Genomic DNA, 25,143 nt, shown 5'->3' with positions numbered 1-25,143 from the left:
CAGTATGCTGAAGATGTCTAGGTTGCCATCTTTATTGCAGCATGATTCACAGCAGCCAAAATATAGAATCAATTCAAGTGTCCATCAACAGATGAAATGGGTAAAGAAAACGTGGTACGTAAACATAATGGAATACTATACAGCCTTAAAAAGGAAGGAAATTAGGTCATTTTCAACAACATGGAGGAACCTGGAGTATATTATGCTAAGTGAAATGAGCCAGGCACAGAAAGACAAATACCGCATGATCTCATTTATACGTGGGATCTAAAAAAGTTGAATTCGTGGAAGTAGAGAGTAGAATGGTGGTTACCAGGGGCTAGGGAGGGGAGTGCTGGGGAGATGTTGATCAAAGGATACAAAATTTCAGTTAGATATATAGGAGGGATATTGCACAACATGGTGACTATAGTTAATAAAAATGGGCTATACTCTTGAAAATCTCTAAAAGAGTGGATATTAAGTGTTATAACCATAAAAATTATAAGAATGTGATAAATACAGTAATTAACTCAATGAAGCTGTTACATAATGTATACATATTTCCAAACATCATACTGTATACAATAAAAGTATATAATTTTTCTTTGTTAATTAAAAAATGAATACATTAGAAAAAAATAAAGTATGTTCTGCTGGTATTTTTTTCAGAACTTGAATATGAGCACTGTAGCCCACCTTTATCTGGCTTTATTCTTTATTGCAATTAGTATGGAATATAGTCATGATGGTAATGTTGCAAGGACTCTTGATTTAATAACTAATTCAAAATAAATTGATTCTGATTTTCAATTATTTTTATTTTGGAAAAAACTGATTTTTTGCCTGTCTTTTAAGTCAAGAAACAAACGATTTAGAAATTATGAAACAAAATCATTCACTCTCTGAATTGATAAGGTATTAAAAAATTTTGAGTAATAATCATCTCCCAGTTTGCCAATCAGTGGAAAATGTAAATGTCTCCTTTGCATATTTTTACCCTGGAGATCACTGAAACTGCTTGTGTGTCATGTTACCTTACAAGAGCGGACGAAATTTGAGGTAGGTGACTGAGACATATCTTTCTCTCTTTTTTGGCACTCTTGGAAAAATGCATTCACATGTGGATCCTACAACAGCAAAAAAAAAAAAAAAAAAGTTTATTTCTGATGACATGTAAACTGTGTTACAAACACAAACCACTGTGATGTGAGGTAAGCACTTCTGTAGGATTGATGCCTTGAAGTGCAAATGCTTTATTAAGGAGTCGGAGGAACAAAGCTTTGATGTGGACATTGCTGGCCTAATAAAGGCTCTGCATAAACTACAAAGCCCACTCTTCTATTTCATTCTAAGAGGTTTTGTTGTCCTGTTCAACCACATGACAGTGGCTGGAGAATTACTTCCCTTGGTTGTGCTTTTTGTGTTTAGAAAAATTTTCCTCATTTATCTTCCCACTCCCGCTTCTTCCATAGACTTCTACCAATTTCTTCCATACCGTGCTTGACACACATGACAATGCGTACTCTTGAGTATCCACGGGGCATATTTTCAGGCTTAGAATGCCTGAATTAGCCCCAGATTAGAAGTCCACAACTCATATCTTAGGATAAAACTGACTATAACACTTGAACTTTATTTCCTGAAGAAGGTGGTACCTGGAAAATTCTCTCAAGTTCTGCCCTGAGGGTGGGAGCTACATAGTCAGGCAGTGAGATAAAGAACTTGTGTGAGGACACACTCTGAATGTTTCTCTGGCTTTCTATGATTCTAGAAAGGCATCTGTAGCTTGGGTTTCCCTCATTTCCCTCAGGTCACTATGTGTGTGCGTGTGCGTGTGCGTGTGCGCTATTTTCTGTTTTCGAAATGTAGCTCTTTTTTGACTAGAGACAACTGTTTTCCTTTTAAGTATCACTTCATTGATTCGTCTATTTGCTCATTATTTATGGAAAGCTGACTGCATGCCAGGCTCTTAGCAGGCACCGAGGGAGGACAGAGCAGAGGGCAAGGAAGGCCCAACCCCTTCCTCTGTGTACCTTCCATTAAGGCGGGGAGGTCAGCACGACACCACTACTTCCACACACACCTATGTAATCCCATTTGATGAGCGCTTCAAACACAAAGCAGGTGCCATCTGGATGAGTGACAAGATGGCCCAGCTTTGTCTGTTGGGTCAGGGAACAGGGAAGGCTTCTTAGAGAAAGTGACAATTGAGCTAAGATCTGAAGGATGGGTAGCAACCAACCAGACCAAGGGGAAGGGGAGTGTCCACCCCCTGCAATATGGTTCGTAATAGCTGGTGGGGCGGTGGGGGGTGGCGGGAAAGGGGAGTACAATTACTCCCCATATCACATAGGGTGTCCGCCCCCCATGATATGGTTCGTAATAGTCAAGGAGGGTGAGTGGGAGAGCTTCCCTTCCCCACTGAAGAGGGGCTGGATGTCAAAGGGATCACTGGGTCTTCCGGGAACTAGGTGGATATTGTTTGGCTGCAGGGCCTTGGGTGTTTGAAAACTAAGGTAAATGCTGCCAGCATGTGGGTGATGAAAGTCAAGGCAGAGAGAGGGTGTGTTGTGGTGAGTTAGAGACCAGCTATTTGGAGAAAGCAGCTGGAAGCATGAGACAGAGAAACTGAGGAGCTGCAGAGATATATGAAACTATAGGGTTTGGTGGAGATTGAGCATTTTGTGGAACTTGACCAGGGTTGATGGCATCAGAGAAAAGATAGGTTTAAATAGTTGTGGGTTCAGGGCTAGGGATAAGAAGTCAATGGGACTTGAAGCCTCAGAGGTTGCCGAGAGAAATTTTGGTCCAATGTATATATGATGCCTCGATTATTTCATTTTTCTTGTGGATCAAGTGTGGCTTGTAGATAAAGCAGCATGAAGCAAAAAATGAAAAGCAGATACACATTAAACCTAAGAAAGGACATATTTTATGTACTTGTAATAATGTATAGTTTATATCTGTTGCCAGAAAACTCACATTGTGGTAAAATAAGCTGCTTTGCCACGGAAGGAATGAGTTTGTGGTCATTTAACAATGGTAATAATTATACATGTATTGACTTTTGCAGTTCATGATATATTTCTCATTTTGATCACATTTTGAAATATTTCTCCTTTGGATCACATTTGCTACAACCTTAGGTAGCAGAGACTCTGTTGATATCATTTCTTGTTGAGGAAATAAGGATATCGGAGGTAAAGTGACTTGTCCAGGGTCATGGAGCCAGAAATTAGGTGGGGTGGTTCTCAAATGCAGTTCTGCCAACCTCATGGCCTTCCCATGAGGTGAGCCCTGGGAAGGCACTGGGGATCAGACTTGGTTTTCAGGTAAAGATCTGAAGTATTTGTTTGTTTGTTTATTTATTAATTATTATTATTATTATTATTATTATTTTTTTTTTTTTGAGACTGAGTCTCGCTCTGTCACCCAGGCTGGAGTGCAGTGGCCGGATCTCAGCTCACTGCAAGCTCTGCCTCCCGGGTTCACGTCATTCTCCTGCCTCAGCCTCCCGAGTAGCTGGGACTACAGGCGCCCACCACCTCGCCCGGCTAGTTTTTTGTATTTTTTAGTAGAGACGGGGTTTCACCGTGTTAGCCAGGATGGTTTTGATCTCCTGACCTCGTGATCCACCTGTCTCGGCCTCCCAGAGTGCTGGGATTACAGGCTTGAGCCACCGTGCCCAGCCTTATTTATTATTTTTGAGATGGAGCCTCGCTCTTGTTGCCCAGGCTGGAGTGCAATGGCACAATCTCAGCTCAACACAACCTCCGCCTCCCGAGTTCAAGCAATTCTCCTGCCTCAGCCACCGGAGTAGCTGGGATTACAGGCATGCATCACCATGCCCTACTAATTTTGTATTTTTAGTAGAGGCGGGGTTTCTCCATGTTGGTCAGGCTGGTCTTGAATTCCTGAACTCAGGTAATCTGCCCGCCTAGGCCTCCCAAAGTGCTGGGATTACAGGCATGAGCCACCGCGCCTGGCCTTTATTTTTAACATTTAACATTTTTAATACATGAGTATTGTCAGTGGAAGCAAACCATATTCCAAGGGCAGTGTGATCCTATTAAATAAACTTATGGTATTTTGGTCTGAAGTTTTATGGTATGTGGGCTTAAGGGATTAGGACATTCTATCTTGAGGGAGGCATCAGATTATGCCCTTAACATTCTTCCTTTGTAGTATTCAAACACCTGCCTTTCTGACACTTCATGAAATGATTAGTCTCATCCTGTCAATATGGGACTTACCTCATGATGCTGTGAGTTAGAGAAAATGCTACTGTTTCAGGTCAATATACTCACCTGAGTATTTACTGTGGATAAAACAAAGGTCGATACTTTGAAAAGTGGTTTGCCACCATCAACCCACTTGATGTCACTCCCACCATGCTGCAAAATAAAGTTTGTTTACGGTCACTGTGACAATTTGAGAGAAAGAAAATAGATTGTTTAGTTTCTGTTAATGTGCTGTTCTGATCCATTAATCTTATGTCACCATAGAGGAGAAAATAAAAGATGCAAATACACTTAGCGCTATTGGTAGATGAGACCAATATGATATGGGGATCATTTTTAACAGATCATTTCCAGTGGCCATAAGCTAAACAAGAGATGTGGCATAGGTACACTTGATTCATAGCTACAAGGGATGTATACACTATGATCTTAATTTAAATAGCAGAGAAAGAAGATAATCTTATGCCATTAAGCTGGTGTGCTTTTTTAAAATCTTAAATTATACATTATTCAGTACCTTTCCACTTGCAGAATCTTGAAAGCTTAAATAATTAGGAGGCAGACTTGTTGCTATTGGGATGTTGTACTCTTGAGAAGCTATCTGATCATGTTTCATCAGAGGAAGCCAAGCATATCCAACTGTGCAAAAGAATAACAAACAAAAATTCTGAGTACAAACCTCCACGGTAAGAAGTCACAATAATGCTATTTATTGTTTACGAATACTAAACTTCATGAAAAATAATTGCATAAATCAGAGCTTTGAAGATACTCTCCAAACCAATTCAAACAGAAGACACGTGACTCTGCCTCAGATTTCTTCCTGGCAGTACCTGATGTTTCCAGAGCCTCCTTCTTTTTGGCATTAGCTTTTGCATTGATGTCACAGGTGACGTGATAAAAAGAAAACAAAATATGGTGTTTCTCATGGAGTTGTGTTGGTAGCTCAATTTTCACCTGCAAGGAAAGAAACCATAGTTGGACTGAAATTAAAATCATTTGCCCAATATCAGAGCAAGACAAAGCATAGCTTTTTAAAAATTACTGGCCGGGCGCGGTGGCTCAAGCCTGTAATCCTAGCACTTTGGGAGACCGAGATGGGCGGATCATGAGGTCAGAAGATCGAGACTATCCTGGCTAACACAGTGAAACCCCGTCTCTACTAAAAAATACAAAAAACTAGCCGGGCGAGGTGGCGGGCACCTGTAGTCCCAGCTATTCGGGAGGCTGAGGCAGGAGAATGGCGTAAACCCAGGAGGCGGAGCTTTCAGTGAGCTGAGATCCAGCCACTGCACTCCAGCCTGGGTGACAGAGCGAGACTCCGTCTCAAAAAAAAAAAAAAAAAAAAAAAAAAAAAAAAAAAAAAAAATTATTTTTTAAAAAAATTCTATTTAATTTTATGTTTTTTTTGAGACTGTCTTACTCTGTCACCCAGGCTGGAGTGGCACAATCTAGGCTCACTGCAGCCTCTGCCTCCTGGGTTCAAGCAATTCTCCTGCCTTAGTCTCCCCAGTAGCTGGGATTACAGGCACGTGCTACCATGCCAAGCTAATTTTTGTAATTTTAGTAGAGATGGGGTTTCACTGTGTTGGCCAGGCTGGTCTCAAACTCCTGACTTCAAATGATCCACCCTCCTTGGTCTCCCAAAGTGCTGGGATTACAGGCATGAGTGACTACACCATGGGTAAAAATTCTTTAACTGAAATCTAGGTCCATGTTTAACAGTGCTGGATGTAGTGATTTAATGCTCAATAATTATTGTTTCTGCTAGCAGTGATTTATTCACATGTTGATATTTTTACTTCTTTATTGTGATGGATGATGATAATTTAGAATACCTAGTGTTTCTCATTAGATAATTCATGCTACTAGGGTATGGATTAAATACATGCACATACATATGCATAAACACACACACAGATGTAACTGCAGAATATAGATAAGACACAAATCGAGGAACTGTCATTAAGGGACACGAATAAACAGTAAGTCCGTGCCTCCCAAAGTGTGGTTGGGGACCAGTTGCATAAGCATCACTTGGAAATTGATTAGAAATACAGAAGTTTTTTTTTCATTTTGGAGACAGGGTCTTGCATTTGTTGCCCAGACTAGAGTGCAGTGGTACGAACACAGCTCACTGCAGCTTTGACTTCTGGCTGTTTTTTTTTTTTTTTGAGATGGAGTCTTGCTCTGTCACCAGGCTAGAGTGCAGAGGCATGATCTCAGCTCACTGCAACCTCTGCCTCCTGGGTTCAAGAGATTCTCCTGCCTCAGCCTCGCGAGTAGCTGGGACTACAGGCGCACGTCACCACACCCAGCTAATTTTTGTATTTTTGGTAGAGATGGGGTTTCACCATATTGGCCAGGATGGTCTCAATCTCTTGACCTTGTGATCCACCCGCCTCGGGCTCCCAAAGTGCTGGGATGGATTACAAGTGTGAGCCACCGCAGCTGGCCGTGATCTCTGGCTAACTTTTTGATTTTTGTTGTTGTTCTTGTTGTAGAGACAGATGTCTTACTTTATTGCCCAGGCTGGAGTCTCAGACACTAACCTAGACACACTCAATTGGAATCTGCCCTTTCATAGGATCCCCAGGCAACTCATGTGCACATTGTTGAGTAATATGGTAGAGTAAATGATGCAGCTTCGGCATGGAATTGATCTCTTTTTTAAAACTAACAAACATATCTGTGTTACTGTGACAGCTAATGAGACATTTTGGGAAGTGGCCATGCTGTAGCTATACAAATAATGCTTTCGAATGAAAACAAAATAAAAATGGATCTAGGTAAACAATATACTGAATGAAGGGCATTCTCCCTATTTCTGGAAGGAAATGTTTTCAACTAATCGTCTACATTTTATCGTGCTTTTGCGTTTTCAAAGCTCTGCCACGTAGGTCATCATTTCATTTTCCCCAGTAGCCTTGTGAAGTAGCATGGTGCAGTGTTAGGAACCAGGGCTGCACATGTTAGGGGCTCTGAGTTACTGCAAAGGTGGTGTGGTCAGTAAGAGGATCTTCCAGGACAAGAACCCACATCTTGGGATGATCATTTTGCATTGGAACTCCGGTAAGCTGCAGGCAGCTCAATCTCAGCAACCGAGTAGTTCCCAGAATTGTACATATTCTCATGTGAAAAAGCTCATGGCTTTCATGAGGCTTCCAGGAAACACATGAGAATAGAAAGATTAAAACAGTTAAGAACAGTAAGAATATTAATTTTTTAAAAAAATCATGTATCTGCAGAAAAAGCATCTTCCAGATGGGCTTTGTCAACCGATTGACCCTTTGGTCAACTGATAACAGTAAATATTCTGTAATGTGATCATGGTATTCCCTTAACTGTTTTTCACTTTCTGTCCTGAATTTGTGGGGGGAAAAATTAAGGAGCACTAAATGCACATGGAAGAGTGAAATAATGTTAGGCAGGTGTTTCATTGGTGTTCCTTTAATTAGTTTTTAAATGATTACTGTGCACAGTGTGGGAGGCAGAAAGACATCATCCGCTAGATGTCCTGAATGTTCTAATTCTGCCAATATGCTACCTTACATGGTAAGCAGGACTTAACAGATGTGATTAAGTTAAGGACCACAAGATGGGGAGGTTATCCTGGATTTTCCAAATGAGCACAGTGTCATCACAAAGGTCCTTATAAGAGGAAGGCAGAGTCATAAGAGAAGTGAGAACAGAAGCCGAGGTCAGAGTGATGGGATTGTCAGGAAGGCTAAAAGCCAAGAAATGTGGGCAGCCTCTAGAAGCTGGAAAAGGAGAGGAACGGGAATCTTCCCTAGAACCTCCTGAAGGCTCATAGCCCTGCTGCAAGCTCGATTTTAGCCCTGTGAGCCATTTCAGACTTCGGAACAACAAAACAGTAAGATAACAGTTGCATGCTGTTTTAAGCTGCTAAATGCTGGTAATGTGTGAAAGCAGCCATAGAAATGTCTATAAAAGGTGTGATATTGTGGACCTCAGGCATCCCATCAGCAGGCTGCACTAGTCAGACCTTCACTTTATGGTTAGAAATTAAATTTTATCACTGAAACTTGTTTGTCTAAAGTTGTTTGTAATGTAAGCTAACGTGTGTATAGTAATTGGCCATGAGCCCAATGACTTTCTGTGTGTTAGAGGAGAAGGGTGAAGCTTCAGGCTCTGGAGTCACATGGCCTGGTCTGATTTCTCTCACTTATTACGTACCCTTGGTAAAGTTACTTGACTTCTCTGAGCCATAGTTTTCTCATCCATCAAATAGGGAGGTAATAATAGTACCAACTTCTTGGAATTACTGTGGTGATTAAGGAAGATGATGTGTGCATGGAATTTAGCTTGAGGCTTGGCACACAGCAAGAGTCCTGAAAGCCTGCCAGGGCAAGGCTTGTTCCCTGTCACGTTTAGAGATGACGGGGTCCAAGCTTATTTAAGTTCAGGCATGTCATAAGCAATGTAATTGGCTCAGGCTCTAGTTCTCTGCTCTCTTCCTCATGACATGAAATGCTGCCATTCATTGGGAAAGTTATTTAACACAATCTCTTCACTAGCCAGTAAAACAAAAGAAAAAACATTCACTGAAAAAGAAAAGAAGAAAAGATATATGCCAGCACTAAAAGCATATTTTTTTAAATTTAAATTAAAAATTTTTTAGTTGAGATGGAGTCTTGTTCTGTTGTCAGGCTGGAGTGCAGTGGTGTGATCTCAGCTCACCACAGCCTCCAACTCCCTGGTTCAAGCGGGTCTCCTGCCTCAGCCTCCCGAGTAGCTGGGATTACAGGCATGTGCCACCATACCCAGCTAATTTTTGTATTTTTAGCAGAGACGGGGTTTCACCATGTTGACCAGGATGGTGATCCGCCTGCCTCAGCCTCCCGAAGTGCTGGGAGTACAGGCGTGAGCCACTGCACCTGGCCAGCATCCCATTTTTTTAAAAGGTCACTCCTGTCCCGAAATACATGAATTTGCAATGTACTTCTGGAACAACTGTCAATTAATATAGCTTAGAAATCTTGGTAAGTATACACCGGCCAAGGCATGTCCTGAGTCTGATGAGGTCTAGAGAGAGTGTTTCTCACTACACAGTTATCTGACCATTCACCCACCTTTCTTAGGAGCTGCTGGGGACAGTGGAGGGCTGGCTCTTACCTCATCTGAGAAATCTGGATTCTGAGAGTGGTGCAGAACTGCTGTGTAGGCAGCTGAGGTGAAGATGGTCCCTCCAGGTTTTCCATAAATACACTGTTTAAAAAGTTATGAGTTGAACAATTATAAGTGTCTGAAATTATCCCTGGGTGAAAAAAAGGCCACAACTCTTCAGTACCAACCCTGGGACAATGGCAAACTTTGTGATAACTTGCCAGACTAAGCTGACATCTAATTAACCTTGAACTTCTTTGGCCTACTACCCTGCATTTATTATACAATGAAAGCTGCTGAAGATAATTTGATGGCTTTCATTTATCATATAGATAATACACCAGGGCCAAATACCTGTGAGACAGGAATAATAAAGGGTGGCCACAGGAGAAAAGACAATTCCAGGCAGAGGTTTCACATGACGAGCAAAAAGGATGCTGTTGAAATAGCTCCATAAGTCAGCGGCCAATAAGACCCTAAAAAATAAGATGTGGACCAAGCTGGCTAAGACCAACTGTACCCAGGATGGTGCTGGATTTGACATAGGTTTCTCCCAGGACCTCATTATATGCCCATTAACATACTAAATCACACTCCCACCAGCACCTGGGCAGTTCTACAAACACCCATATTTGCTATAAATATAGGTGGCACCACAGTTCTGATGAATCTTCACCTTTCTTTAGAAATCTTCATGAATGTAAAGTAACCCATAAAGATAGAAGCCCTAAACTTTCTTGCAGACGAATGTCTCTCTTGAGTACACCCACACTCTTCTTTCCTGAGTGTGTACTTTTTGCTTCACAGTAAATCTCTGTACTTTCACTATTTTCTGAGTCATCCTTGAAATCCTTCTTGTGACAGTGTCAAGAGCCTGTTCATTGGCTGGGGTTGAGGTCCTAAATACACTGTTTAAAAAGTTATGAATTGAACAATTATGAGTGTATGAAATTATCCCTGAGTGAAAAAAAGGCCATAACTCTTCGGTTACCAACCCCAGGACAATAGCAATGGCTCAGACAATGACCCGAGACAATGGTCAGTGTTTGAGGACCTCCCCTAGCCCATGGGTATCACCTGGACCAATCTGACTCTCGATTTACATGGGATAAGGGCTAACCTGTTTAAGACTGATTCCTGTAGAATGGCTTCCTGAACAGGCCCTGATATGGTTAGGCTTTGTGTCACCACCCAAATCTCATCTTGAATTATAATCCCCACATGCTGAGGGAAGGAAGTGATTGGATCCTGGGGGCAGTTTCCCCCATGCTGTTCTCATGACAATCAATGAATTCTCAAGAGATCTGATGGTTTTATAAATGGCAGTTTTTCCTGCTGTCACACAGGTGCTTGCTATCTCTCTTACCTGCTACCATATAAGACGTGCCTGTTCCCCTTCCACCATGACTGTAAGTTTTCTGAGGCCTCCCCAGCCATGCAGAACTATGAGTCAATTAAATCTCTTTTCTTTATAAATTACCCAGTCTCGGGTAGTACCTTTACAGCAGTGTGAGAAGGAAGTAATATAGGCCCCATGGAACCAGCTCTGGTCTAGAGTTAAGGTCTTGTGCAACCACAAGAGTTGGTTGGACCCCAGCCCCTGACACACCAGCTTCTGGATAGGGCTGGTTACCATTTCCACCACAGTAAGTTACTATTCTGTCCAGCCCTGAATCAGGCCAGGGGCGGGCTGTGATATGGCACTTCCTTATAACTTATAAGCCCCCTTTGTCCAAAGCTCAAGACCCCTCTTGTGGCGTCTGACATTTGGCTTTGCTGTATCTCTGTGTGGTATTTTAGAATGCAGTGACGCGGGGGACCCACCTGTGATTGTTCTTCTTTTCTACAATTTTCCTTGTAAAAACACTGCTCTACAGGCCAGATGTGCTTGTCATCTGATCATTGCCTCTGTTTCCTTGACAATTATATTTCACTTGAATTTTTCTCTCCTGATGCTAACACTGTTTTGGAGTTTGGTGCCAGTGGATGCTGACAGTGGCTCAAGAGTTTTTTTTTTTAAAGACTCTCTTTACTGTGCCTGATTAATTCAGTCACTCAAATTGATTATTGATTATTGTTCTTCTGAATAATGCTACAAATTAGAGGACTCAATTTGTACCAGACAGAGTGCTTTAGGAGACTACCACAGAGAATGGTGGAGGTTAGTTAGAAATTAGTTTTGTCCTCTACTACCTCATTCTTTGATTTGCCGAAGCTGGTAAGATCGGCAGCAGGCCCACTACAAATAATTTCCCCCTCAGTTTTTATGGGTTACTTTATGTTATTTGAAATCCCTATAATAAAAACTGCATGCTATATATCAAATATGAACTCTAAAAAATGCCATCCAGTTGCAGCTTTGTAGAATGAAACAGCACAGTGCCTGCAAACCTCACAGTTTTATGGCGCATACTAAATCACGTGATCAGCAACCGGAACTGACTTTCCAGAGCCATTTTTCCAGTTCCTCAGGCACCTGGCCACATGCACCTTCCATAACTGTGAGCATCCCATGGGCCCCTGCGTTAGACGTTGGGCCAGTATGCAGCAGTGCTTCTGCGCAGACCACACGAGGGCTGGCTGGGTGTTCTGTTTTAAATCAAGCACGCTGAACCGAGAGGCAGGCTAATCTTTGAAAAAGGCAATGTCTTCCACAGGAGAGTCTCGGCATTTACCTTGGAGATTGTTGATTTTTAGATGGGAGAAGCAGAGAGTCAATATTTGGGAACAAAAGGTACAAGAATACTGTGTGTACATTAGAGGGCCAGAAGTTCACATGATAAGTAGCTTACAAGCTTAATGACGAGGTCTTAATGAAAGACCTTGTCATCATCAGATGTTGGATGTATGGTTATTCATTTAAAAAATGTGTCCTTTTTTCCCAAGTCATGAAATGCTAGAAGAGCTATGAGACTGGAATTTCTAACAGATCTAGTTAATGATGACTGTTAAATCAGGTACGTTTCAGATCTAAAACAAATGTATTAAATTACTGCTCTTTCAACCACACTCACATAAAAAGCCCCACAATGGTGGAAAGAATCCCTGCACCTGCCTTCCCCCTTTATGCTGGGTGCCTTTGCTGACTTGGCTCACCTTCAGGGGCTTGGCACTTTCTTCATCAGAATTTTTGAATTCAATGCACACAGTTATATTTCGTGCCTGAAATTATGGAGAGAAAAAATGGAAATTGTAATTTCCTATCAAATAACATTAAAAAATCCAAGTGCCTAAAATAAGTAGCTTCTAATTAAATCCGAAAACTGTAAAATATCCAACATTTTCTTGTGACATTATCCGTAATGTTCTGAAATAACAGAAGGATCTGGAGAGTGTACTTAAAAGGGAAGTAAAAGCTCATGTTGAAAGGGGGGCAGGTATGCTATTTTTAGAGTATCTTAAGAAACTAAAAAAATGGTCTAGAACAAAATTATTCAAGACTGATTTAGAAAAGATTATTAATATGCTACAAAACTGCATCCTTAAACACTTCTAAGATAAAACTCATCTCTGCCTCTTACTAAACATTTTCTCCAAAAGGTTTTCTATGACAAAGTGTTGCCCTACAGTAATTTGTATTTGCACATTCAGGAACTATCGTATATGGTCTAAATATGGTGAAAAGAAAAGATGATATCTCAGAAACTTATATCATACCTTGTGAAAGCATTTCTGGCTATCATACTTGAGATGTTTGGGGTAAATATAAATTTGATTTTTATATACTCTGTAAGGCCGACAATACTTTGTTGAGTCGTAAACAAATTCTTCCACCTCCACTGTGGGTTCTGTTTGAGCCATCATGTTGAAAGGCTTGACAGGGATAAAGGACGATGTTACACAATCTTAAAAAATCAGAAAATGAGAGTTTGTCATTTAATATGGTTCTTTTAAAGTGAATAATACTTAACATATTTTAAAATGAACCCACTCAAGATAGAAACTCCTGGCTTGTACACCAATTGATATTAACTTACGCCACCACGAAAAATTTGTAGGAGGTGGGCATGGCAGATTAACAAGCTACATACTTAATATTAAAACTGATGTCTCAGAAAAAACAGTAAATATTTTAGACAGATTTATAACTATTTTCTTTTTGTATTAAGCTTCCCATAAAAACAAATTTTAACTAATGAACCGCTGAACATAATAACCAGATATCATAAGAAATAATCCACCCATCTTTGCTATAACACTATAAAAAATACATATTCTGATATATGACTGAACAAAGCTTTGTCCATTAGATATATTACTGATAGTACCCGTTAGATTAATAGCAACATCTCTCTACAGAATGGATTTCACAGCACAGGCCCGAAGCCCGTCTCTTCATCAGTAGATACAGTCTATTTTCTCCTCAATGTGTATCACCTTTTAAAACCTGCTCTTGGAGGCACAGCTTAAGAAATAATGGTTAGGAATTTATAAATCAAAACTTCTGTCACCAAACAGTTTGAAGGCTGAACTTGTGGTACTGAAAGACCAGGGCCTTCTACCTCCCTTTACCCCACCTGGAATCTGACTGTGTTCAAAAAAGCAAAATGATTAGCTACGAATGCTTGAGAATCAGATTATGGTTTTCTTTTTTCAAAAACCAATTATGATATTTTTATTATGTGTTCAAATTTCTCTAAGGTTCTACCATTCTTCCAAAGAGAGTATTGAGTGCCTCATTTGTCATGTTTCATTTCCATAGGTAATAAAAACAACGGTCCCCAAATCAGGTAGAGGAAATGGCTTAGTTTATCCTCTGCTTTTTCACACCAGTCAATATAAAAATGATTTCCAGCCATGGCTTAAGTTAGAATGCTCATTACATTTCATATTAAAATGATTTGTAGAAAGTTACAAGGATGGAAAACTTAATACTGCAATGGTAATCCAAATATCCCATGGCAATAGTCCTTTCCCTGTTTAGAGTTCATTATAGGAGGCCTTTATTCATTTTTTTTGCATTGCTGAGAAAGTCACTAAAAGGTAGAATCAGAAATAATAAAACAAACCAATTTTACCACTTAAAAATTAAATTCCGAAACTCTTACAAAGTTAATAAAAGTGCCTTCTAAAATTCAGTTTTTTTACTGATAATACTTTTGACCATATTCTAAAAAAATTATGTGCTCTGTATAATAACAGAGTCTGACAATATTTGAGTTATAATCATTGCATGGCCACTTGAGTGGTTACACACAGTGTTCAGAGTAACCCTCTGGCAGCACAGTATGGCAGAACTAGCCTCTATTTTGAGTGAGAGGAACTCACTCAATGGGAGAATATTCTCCCGTTATGGATTATTGGTTTGTTAATCTATCCAAATCTGACTTTCCTCCTTTGAAACCCTCCACGGTTTTGAGGATTAAATGACATAATTTAATACCTTGTTGGGTGCATGGTGCATACCAGGTAAGTGGTAGGTTACCCTGAATATAGTTCTTGCTCTACAAAACTCATGATCTGTCTTAGTGAAGCAAAAAGAAGCTCCACATTTCTGTAGCATCATGAATTCCACATATTTAAACTTTTGGGGAAAAAAAAAAAACCAAAACCTTGTAACCAACCAACTAGCCAACCAACCAACCAACCAACCAAAAAAACCCACTAACTATTCAATATTCAAAACTTGGCAACCAAACCATGACATCATCATCATACTTGGATGCTCCAAGGGAACGTTGTCAACAGCAATATCGAGGCTTCCAGGAATGGTCTGCATTTTGCTTATTCTGTCGGCCCTGGAAGAGTGCATGAGCAAGGAAACACACACACACACACACACACACACACACACACACACACACACACAGAGTATTATTCCAATTTTCAAGAAAAAGTAGTCATCTATAATTCTGAGCTTTGTTAAGGGTAAACAGCAGACTCCCAAATAATCTTGTGAATGATTTATTTAGCTGGTTTAATTTTGCAAACTAAAATACATACGATATTGCAAATAAAAATACAAATCAGGAAGGGGTAAAGTGACAGATTTTCTGAAAAAGATTTTAAATTTATTTCCTTCTACTTCAGATAACACAAAAATGATCAAAAAAATATGAGAGTAAATTATGGAGTTTTATTAACAAAAGCTAACAGTATTTAAACTGGCTTAAGTAATGCACTCTCAATGAATTTTAAGAAGTTTTGAGAGCAAGCTTGGTCTTTGCTACAATTGCTAAGTAGACGGTCCATATTCTTCCTCTTCACCAACAAACAAGGAGGACGGGGACCCTTCCCTGAGCCCTGTTTCTTCTGCTCTCTCCCACCCCTATAGTGTATGCAGACACCCCTTCTGCACCTGTCTCCCACTCACATGCACTCCCTGGCTCAAGTCCTTGCATTTCCCTCCCACTCTCTCTCTATTAAAACCTCTTGCCAGTCTTCCTTTAGAGTAATGTGGAAGCTGCTGATAACAGTTGCAAGTCTCAGGAAATCTACTTTGAAAGGTGGAATAATTACAGTGATGGGTCAGAGTCAGCTCTTCTCAGCTTGTGAGAGCTGAATGTTCAATTTTTAGGAATTTTGCTTGACAGCTAAACACGGCCATTAATATAAATTAAGTTAAATAAACTTACGAAAGAAATTATATTAAACACAAAGGTAGTAAGTACTCAAAATTCACCACTTTCTGATTATCTCACTACATGGTAAGATTATCTGTACATCTCTAACTGTATGGTGGAAGTGCTCTATTAGGGCGCACATCTCTTCCTAACCCTATGTTCAGTGAAGCCCCATTGGTGGGTTGGAATCAGCAATGGTAGGAGAGTTTACACCGTAGACACCGGCCATCAGCACAAGTCTGCTGTTCCCTTAAAGAGTTGGTTGTGAAACATTTGTCAGCACACCACTGAGAATAAAGGCCATAAAGTGTGAGGCTGACATGAAATAATTTAATGTCAGCACTGCATTGTGTATTCTAGGGTGCCGCCTTAATTTACACTGTAATAATTTTCCTTGCTATTCACTGATAACATGGGTTTTGTAAGAGTTTGTTTTTCTCTATTTATAACAGATCACCCCAGAACCTTCTGCCTATTCTCTTCTGCTCAGCATTATAGCCATTCACGCTTCAGTATACTGGCAAAAAGGTAAAGAGGAAAGGCTGGGCCTTAGGAAGCCTATGGTATGGGTTTTGGGCAGGATGTTTGATTACTTTAAAGGGGAGGAAGCTCTCTCCATGTAAGAAGTGGTCCTTTTTTTTTTTTTTTTTTTTTTGAGACAGGGTCTTCCTCTGTCACCCAGGCTGGAATGCAGTAGTGCAGTTGTGGCTCACTGCAGCCTCAACCTTCCAGGCTCAAGGGATCTTCCCACTTCAGCCTCCAGAGTATGTAGGACTACAGGCACATGATACCGCACCCAGATAATTTTAAAAAGTTTTATTAGAGATGATGTTGCCACTGTGTTGCCAAGGCTGGTCTCCAACTTCTGGGTTCAAGCCATCCTCCTGTCTTGGCCTCCCAAAGTGTTGGAATTACAGGTGTGAGCCACTGCACCTGGCAGGAATGGTCTTATAGCATCAAAAATAAGTCAGACGGGTTCCAGACTCCTTCAGGATGTTATTTTCCATTTTTATTTTGGTTTCTAAGATTTATATAATTTTCCAGAGCAACATCATCGACAAAACATTGGCAAAATTTCTTGTCACATAGAGTATATCCTCTACAGAAGCCGCAGAAAATATTAACTGTTCTTGCTTCATAATACTATATTATTTTCATTTTGCATAAATAAGGGATTGGAGATTGTTGATTCTTAGATGGGAGAGGCAGAGAGTCAATATTTGGGAACAAAAGGTACAAGAATACTGTGTGTATATTAGAGGGTCATAAGTTCATGGTAAGTAGCTTGTAATGAGAGACCTCGTCATCATCAGATGTTGGATATATGGTTGTTCATTTAAAAAATGTTGTGGCATATATATGTTTTCTGTTTTGGCAATAATTTCCACTGTCTTTTCTAAAAGTATTTGAATGACAGAAGTATTAAGAGTGATTATATTTACAGCAAAATAACTGTAAAACATTGTCCTAAAATTCTTTAATACTCCCTCTACTGAGAGATGTCTATGCTTCCTTCCTTTGAATCTAAGTACTGTGTCTGGGCTCTGTGACAGCTTGATAGGTGACTTTGGCAGACATGGCACTGTAACAGCTTCTGAGCCCCAAACTGAAATCAACAGTGGTCATTTCCTGCCCTTGAGACACTTACTTTTAAAATGCAGCCACCACGCCATAAGGAAGTCAAAGAATCTCATGAAGAGGACCCCACAGAGAACTGAGATCTCTCGCTCATAGTCCCCGCTAAGTTTCCAGCCAACAGCCAGCACCGATTGGCCGAAAACCAAACGAGCCATCTTGAAAGTGGATCCTCTGACCGCAGCTGATCTCTCTCAGCCCATGCCATGTGTGGAAGAGACAAGCTCTCCTCACTCAGATGTGCTCAAATTGTGGACTCAGGAGTATAACTACTGTGGCAGTGTTGTTATGTTAAACCATTAAGTTTTGAGGTGGTTTGTTACACAGCAGTAAATAACTGATACAGTTTAACATTTCACAGTCCTTCCATACAATTCTAGCAGGTTTTGTGGGCATATGTGAAGTCACCTGAAAAATGTCTGCTTTCTGGAGGTTTGGGCATTCGGGAATCAGATCCTCTGGTATTTATGAAGCGATAACAAATCAACATGGCTGATATATGTTAATTTCAAGAGTATTAAAAAACATACCTTCTATAATCTGATACTAGTTTAATCAGGTCCTCAGTTGAAATCTTGCTACTTTCTTGTCTAAACAATGGTGAAAATCTTGAGTCTCTGTCCACATTTCCCTGGTTGTCCTTAAATACTGATCTGAAAGAAAATATTTATTCAGGTTGGTATTTGGATATTGTTTATAAAGTTATGTTTTTAAGGTGACTATATTAATTAAACTTCTCATTTATAATCAGAGAAGCTCTAAGAACTTATAAAATTAAAAGAAAACTTCTTATACAAATGTTTCATTTATATACTTTATTTTTGTTATCTTTAATTTTTTATTTTTTATTTTTTTTTTTTTTTATTTATTTTTTTTTTGAGGCGGAGTCTCGCTCTGTCGCCCGGGCTGGAGTGCAGTGGCCGGATCTCAGCTCACTGCAAGCTCCGCCTCCGGGGTTTACGCCATTCTCCTGCCTCAGCCTCCCGAGTACCTGGGACTACAGGCGCCTGCCACCTCGCCCGGCTATTTTTTTTTTGTATTTTTATTAGAGACGGGGTTTCACCGTGTCAGCCAGGATGGTCTCGATCTCCTGACCTCGTGATCCGCCCGTCTCGGCCTCCCGAAGTGCTGGGATTACAGGCTTGAGCCACCGCGCCCAGCCTAATTTTTTATTTTTAACTCTGTATCCAAAGTGATAACATTCCACATTACAACTGTATTTTTTATGATGTCTCACATTTAATAACTTGTGTCAAAACCTTGGAATATTAGGGAAGTGGAGAAGAATAGGAACACAAGTTATTCCTTTAAATTATTTCTTCAAGACACCTTAAACTTGGGCAGGACAGAGTCACTTCAATTTGAGTGGCATTACTAGGATTTACGAGTGGTGGAACAGGGATAAGGTTGTATATGTGAGTGTGGAAGGCCGTACTCTTGACACATTTTCATGGAGCTAAAAGTACCCATGTCCTAACTTTTAGGACAGAGACAAAGATAATACGGAAGGCACCTGAGTCAGACTTTTGTTTTAAAGAAAGAGAACACTATGAATCCTAGCCACTTATTTCCTTCCTTGGTCTATTTCATTGGAACCAAGGAAAGTTAGGCTTCGTTGAAACACAGAAATAGCTTTTGTCCAAATAATATAGCAACATCAGACAATACTTCCTTCACATATGTACCATGCTTAGATGTCAGTTTTACATGAAGTTCCTCATATCTCATCATACAATGTGCGGTCCAAAAAAAATTAGACCCATATATTTTCTACAATGTTAGAAAAATAGTGAATTCTTACTTCAGTGTTAGAGAAATGCTGAATTCTTACTTCTTCTAATGTAGGGCCTTAACTAGAATGTTTTATCACTCTTTAAGTTAACCGAAGAATTCAATGCACAGGCTGAGATGACCATTTAAATGGATATCAGATTATACAACTTTAGTGTTAAATAGAACACGAAAAGAAAATAGGCTAAGATTTTATCAGAATGATGTTTTTAGACTCCTTCAACTTGTCTCCTCATTTTTTCTCTGTTAAGTAGTGAATGAGGGAAGGTAAAAAGGCAAATAACATTGGGGAGACAGAATAAAAATATTACATGAACATTATTTTTATTTAAATATTATAAAGGGCGTTTGTTACAGTGCATCACATATTGAAACTAACATGACACAATTCCCAATATGAGAGGAAGCTAAACTGAGCTTGAGCAATAGCTTTTTAATTAATTAGTGACTTCCATTTATTGATAGATGTTAATTGTGGAACTCAATTTGCTCTTATCCACAACTCTGTCATGGAAATTGCTCACTTACACTGGACACTTTTCATAAAAAGAATGAAGAGTACAGCACCATGGGAGAAGTTTTGCTCACAGTGCCATACAACCTGTGGCTGCTCAAGAAATATATAACTGGTGGCTGGGCGCGGTGGCCGCCTGTAATCCCAGCACTTTGGGAGGCCAAGGTGGGGGAATCACGAGGTCAGGAGATTGAGAGCAGCCTGGCTAACATGGTGAAACCCCATCTCTACTAAAAAACACAAAAACTAGGTGGGCATGATGGCGTGCACCTGTAGTCCCAGCCAGTTAGGAGGCTGAGGCAGGAGAATCCTTGAAGCTGGGGGGTGAAGGTTGCAGTGAGCCACGATTGTGCTACTGCACTTCAGCCTGGCGACACAGTGAGACTCCGTCTCAAAAGAAAAAGTATATATATGTGTATATATGTGTATATATGTATATATGTATGTGTATATATGTATGTATATGTGTATGTATATGTGTGTGTATATGTATATATGCATGTGTGTATATATACATATATATGTATATGGGAGGAGAAAAAAGAACTGATTCATTTACACAGATGGTTTTGTGATGGCTGGAACACCTAGTTCCAACTGCTACAGTTGATCAGTGGTCAGTATATTGTGAGGGTGTCAGCACCATGATATTTGGGGTATGATTGTAGGAATCATGAAGTATGGCCCAGCCATTCCAAAACCATTCGTGTAAGTTTTTTTGTTTTCTTGCCCAAAGGAAAAGAACCTTAGATGTCTCTGATAGATTCATTCACAAACAGCATGAATAACCATGATGTGCAGAATGAAGTAGACATATTTTGTGTGTGTGTGTGTGTGTGGCTATGGAAGAAAACATGTAAAAGTGGTTTTCGGATAGCTGAAGATGATTTTGAAAAATAAATTATTTAATAATTAGAGCTCTACAAAGACAGACAGAAGGAAGCACTGTGGGGTGCACTCGGATTTTTGTCCCTGGAAGGAGTCAAACAGAAGTTAGACGACCATTTGTTGAAGACGTTGTCAGTATGGGAATCTTAAATGACAGTTGCACTGTGCACCTTCCATGATTGTAGACATATGAGAATGAAATGTTTATTTTAATTTTGCTTAATTAAAAAAATTCAGTGTTGAGTGCTGATCCATTTAGAATATCAAATGAGGTAGTCAAGGAAATCACAAAAGAGGTAGTCAAGGAAATCCTTGCAAGGATGCTGGCACATAGGATTCTGGGGATGATATGCATGGAAAGAAATCCATTCACAACCTGACACATTCGGAAGGGTCACTTTTCTCCCGAGTCAATGAGTATAAAATACCCTGTGTAGTCGTCTGTATGTGTTCTCCATTCCTCCCCCAAGGATAACCTTTTCACTGTAAAATGGCACTGCAGCTGGTGCCAAATATAAGAACACCAAATTAATTTCAGAAAAAACGTTGTTCACAGCGATGAGCATCTGTGCGTACTGCAGTGGGTGGGATGATTAGATGTGGGTAAAAATATGGTCATAATCTAAATTGTCAGTTCTACTTTTTAATGACAGTTGATTGTAAAGGCCAACATGTCTTAGGGCACAGCGAAAGCTATACTTCAAAACAAACTGCAATCTAGAAAGCGTAACAGGAAGGAGCAGTAGCCTCAAAATCAGCGGTATCAATGAGGTATTGAAGTATGTCAGGAAGCTGGTAAAGACATGGGCAATAACCAGCCTTCCTCTGATGCTGTCTCTGCTTATTTGAAGCAGTTTCTACATTGTGAAAGAGAAATGAAAATCTTTGGCTGGATCTTTTGTACTTTTTTGTGGTTCGGTAATCCAACTGGTTTGACATATCTTCAGAATTGTACTGCTAACTATTTTTCTCAGTTGTGAGAAATTTATGTGGAAGTAATCACGTATGTATATACACAGGTGGGTGGTGCTTCCTAACATACAACCAGACCACTAACTGGGCATTAATATGGTCTAAGCTTGTGGTTTCACTGGCTTTCCTATCCTAGGAATAATTTCAATAGTCAGTAATACTGTCAGCCTCCCTAGAGACTAATAATTTCAATAGTCAGTAATACTGTCAGCCTCCCTAGAGACTTCATGTGTCTTTCTTCCAGCTTTTTTTTTTTTTTTTTTTTTATTATACTTTAAGTTCTAGGGTACATGTGCATAACGTGCAGGTTTGTTACATGTGTATACTTATGCCATGTTGGTGTGCTGCACCCACCAACCCATCAGCACCCATCAATTCATCATTTATATCATGTATAACTCCCCAGTGCAATCCCTCCCTCCTCCCCCCTCCCCATGATAGGCCCCAGTGTGTGATGTTCCCCTTCCCGAGTCCATGTGATCTCATTGTTCAGTTCCCACCTATGAGTGAGAACATGCGGTGTTTGGTTTTCTGTTCTTGTGATAGTTTGCTAAGAATGATGGTTTCCAGCTGCATCCATGTCCCTACAAAGGACACGAACTCATCCTTTTTTATGGCTGCATAGTATTCCATGGTGTATATGTGCCACGTTTTCTTAATCCAGTCTGTCACAGATGGACATTTGGGTTGATTCCAAGTCTTTGCTATTGTGAGTAGTGCCGCAATAAACATACTCTTCCAGCTTATTTTACTAGACAACTTCAAAGCAGGATTGTCACTTCTCCTAACTTCTCAGGTTCTTTCAATAATGGGTAATTCATTGACTTCTCTCCTTTATATTGCTCTTCACTGCCCCAAATTTATCAGAAAAGGGGACTTGGTGACGTAAGTATGATCTCTGTAAGTGACTCTATAGTAATAATAATATTAGAAAAAAATGACTTCTAAAAATCACAGTCTTTTATTGGGTACATATCTGTGCTCCTTAATCCTTATACCAGTAAATTAGATATTCTTATTTTCCTCTTTTGTAGATTAAAAAAATAGGTAAAATCAGGTTATAAGTAACTTGTCCAAGCTCACTTGGCTAATGAAGGATAGAGTGAGTTTTTTTTCTTTTATCTTTTTTTAGAAACAAGGTCTCACTCTGTTTCCCAGGCTGGAGTCCAGTGGTGCTACCATAGTTCACTGCAACTTCCAGCTTCTGGGCTCATGTGATACTCCCATCTCAGCCTCCTGAGTGGCTAGGACTACAGGTGTATGCTACCACCCTAGGTTAATTTTTTAAAAGTTTCTTAGAGATTGGGTCTCACTATGCTGCCCAGGCTGATCTAGAACTCTTGGCCTTAAGCGAACCTCCAGGAGACCTTGGTCTCCTAAAGTATTGGGATTATAGGCATGGCCCACACCATGCCTGGCCAGAGTTAGGATTTTGAGCTCAGCTCTGTCTGGCTCTAAAACGCCTGCTTCTAAAGTCTCAGAGCAATGTTGGATCCTTAAAGTGAAAAATCTGTGCACTATTGTACTTTTGTTATACTGGAATATTTCACAACAGACATCTTGCCTCTACTTGCCCCAGTAGGTTTTCCGGAGGGAACTGAGAATGCTTAACAATACTAAAAATGTTTAGTCAGTGAATTATAATTAGTTAGCCTTTCTCTTAAAGCTTATGAGAAATAAAAACAAATTCATTACAAAGGGTTTTGTAACTCTAAATACTATCTTTTTCATGCAGAATGTCCTGGCATTAGTTGTTCCTATAGAAAGAGATAGAAAAGGGAGGATAAAGTACTATCCATGAGCTATTTTATGCCAAATGCTTCTGCACTTGAGATTGCACATACTGCTCATAAGGCAGGTATTGTCAGCTTCAATTTATAGCTGGGGACCTTGAGACTTGGAGAAGAAACTTGTTCCAAGTCACAGTAAGTAGTGGCCTGATCTGCAATGTTTATCAGACTCCCAGGCCTAGACTCTCCCTCCCTTGCTATAGCACTGCCTTAGGGCAAACTAATTCCTGGAGACTGCATGAATCTATCTTGGTTTACTGCTGCCCAAACTTCCACATTTCTCCTTCCTACACCTACTCATCTCCAACTTTAAATAACAACCTAAAAATTATGACAGATATTGGTGAGTTTACTCTGAATATACATCACTGGGAACTGTGAGACTTAAAAATGGCATAATTAATAGGTTCTCTCTTCCTTCTGGATGTTAAAGTTGGATACATTGAGATAATGTTACCAAAATTCAAATGAATATTTGATGGGCTGTATTATTTGCCACCACACCTGGCTAATTTTTGTATTTTTAGAGAGACGGGGTTTCACCATGTTGGCCAGGCTGGTCTCGAACTCCTGACCTCGGGATCTGCCTGTCTCAGCCTCCCAAAGTGCTGGGATTACAGGTGTGAGCTACCATGCCTGGCCGGTAGCTCTAACCTTTGTTAGTTCATTCAGTGTGTACATTGCTGACCTTTTAGCCTTATGAGTCTATGCCAGGCTCTTCCTCACTTAAGAAAATCTTATACTAATAAAGATGTAAAGAGATTGAGGAGGACAATAATAATTGATGATATTAAACAGTTCTGAAAAGCAATTATGGTTCTTCATGAAGAGGTTATGCATCCAAGTGAATGATATGTCCGTCTATGTCCAGAGAACTCAGCCTTTCTTTCAGAGAGGCAACTGGTACTGATAAATTTGGCTAGGCTAAACAGTATCAAAATCAAAATGAGTTTAAATGATTGGTTTGATGGTTTCATTTGGACATCCATATATAGACCTGAGTTCTACACACAGATGAAAACATGCAGCTGCATAAGAAATCATAGTGCATCTATCTGAATTTTAGGCACACCAGACTCTCAAGACTGACATAATGTCAAAGATTTGTTAAGTCAAATACACATAATAAACAACTTATGACATTGATTTGATATCTACCAAGAACCCATAGCATATCTGGTCATGCACGCACGGTACATATGTTATGGCCGTCTATTATAAACTGTATTGCTAAACTGTCTTGTGAAATGTATGTCTCAGGGAAGCTCAAGATGTTTATGAAGATGACCATATTAGCATTTTTCCAGGTGTAGACACATTAAAATAATAGGCAACACAAAAATGTTCAAAACTGAAGCTTCCAATGCCACCATTAAATGTATTGCTAGTCTGTTGGCTGTAACTGTCGACCTACCTTACTGCCCAGGCGAAAGGCATACGGTATTTTCCCAATTTGCTGCAGAACTGTCTGTTGGATTTTAGTATCTTTTGTGCATACTAAAGAAAAAATAAATACAAATATTGTTTAGAATAGCACTTTACAAACTGTACATATAAAATAATACTAAATACTTTTTCATATTATTTTATACTGAAACTCAGCATAACTTTGTCTTACTAGCCCATATTACCTCATAAAG

General features: G+C 39.8%; 1 protein-coding gene and 1 long non-coding RNA gene across 7 annotated transcripts in view; one reads left to right on the top strand and one right to left on the bottom strand.

Moving 5' to 3' along the window:
- The window catches only part of DOCK10 (dedicator of cytokinesis 10), a 280,307-nt gene that overhangs the window by 74,685 nt on the left and 180,479 nt on the right, over positions 1–25,143 (bottom strand). For all 4 annotated transcript variants that reach the window (XM_030916199.1, XM_030916197.1, XM_030916198.1 and 1 more), the window contains exons 14-23: positions 24,918–25,000; positions 18,079–18,201; positions 15,009–15,088; positions 13,008–13,195; positions 12,447–12,512; positions 9,360–9,452; positions 5,057–5,180; positions 4,741–4,862; positions 4,290–4,376; positions 1,017–1,109 (exon numbers count right to left, since the gene is read on the bottom strand). In XM_030916199.1, coding sequence (XP_030772059.1) covers positions 1,017–1,109; positions 4,290–4,376; positions 4,741–4,862; positions 5,057–5,180; positions 9,360–9,452; positions 12,447–12,512; positions 13,008–13,195; positions 15,009–15,088; positions 18,079–18,201; positions 24,918–25,000 — 1,059 coding nt within the window. The remainder of the gene's footprint in view (positions 1–1,016; positions 1,110–4,289; positions 4,377–4,740; positions 4,863–5,056; positions 5,181–9,359; positions 9,453–12,446; positions 12,513–13,007; positions 13,196–15,008; positions 15,089–18,078; positions 18,202–24,917; positions 25,001–25,143) is intronic.
- Positions 1–25,143, top strand: part of LOC115893188 — a 346,813-nt gene that overhangs the window by 258,853 nt on the left and 62,817 nt on the right. The gene's annotated exons all lie outside the window — the stretch shown is intronic.

The sequence above is a fragment of the Rhinopithecus roxellana genome, chromosome 14, assembly GCF_007565055.1.
Source record: "Rhinopithecus roxellana isolate Shanxi Qingling chromosome 14, ASM756505v1, whole genome shotgun sequence".
NCBI lineage: Eukaryota > Metazoa > Chordata > Mammalia > Primates > Cercopithecidae > Rhinopithecus > Rhinopithecus roxellana.
This window is presented reverse-complemented; position numbering and strand designations above follow the sequence as displayed.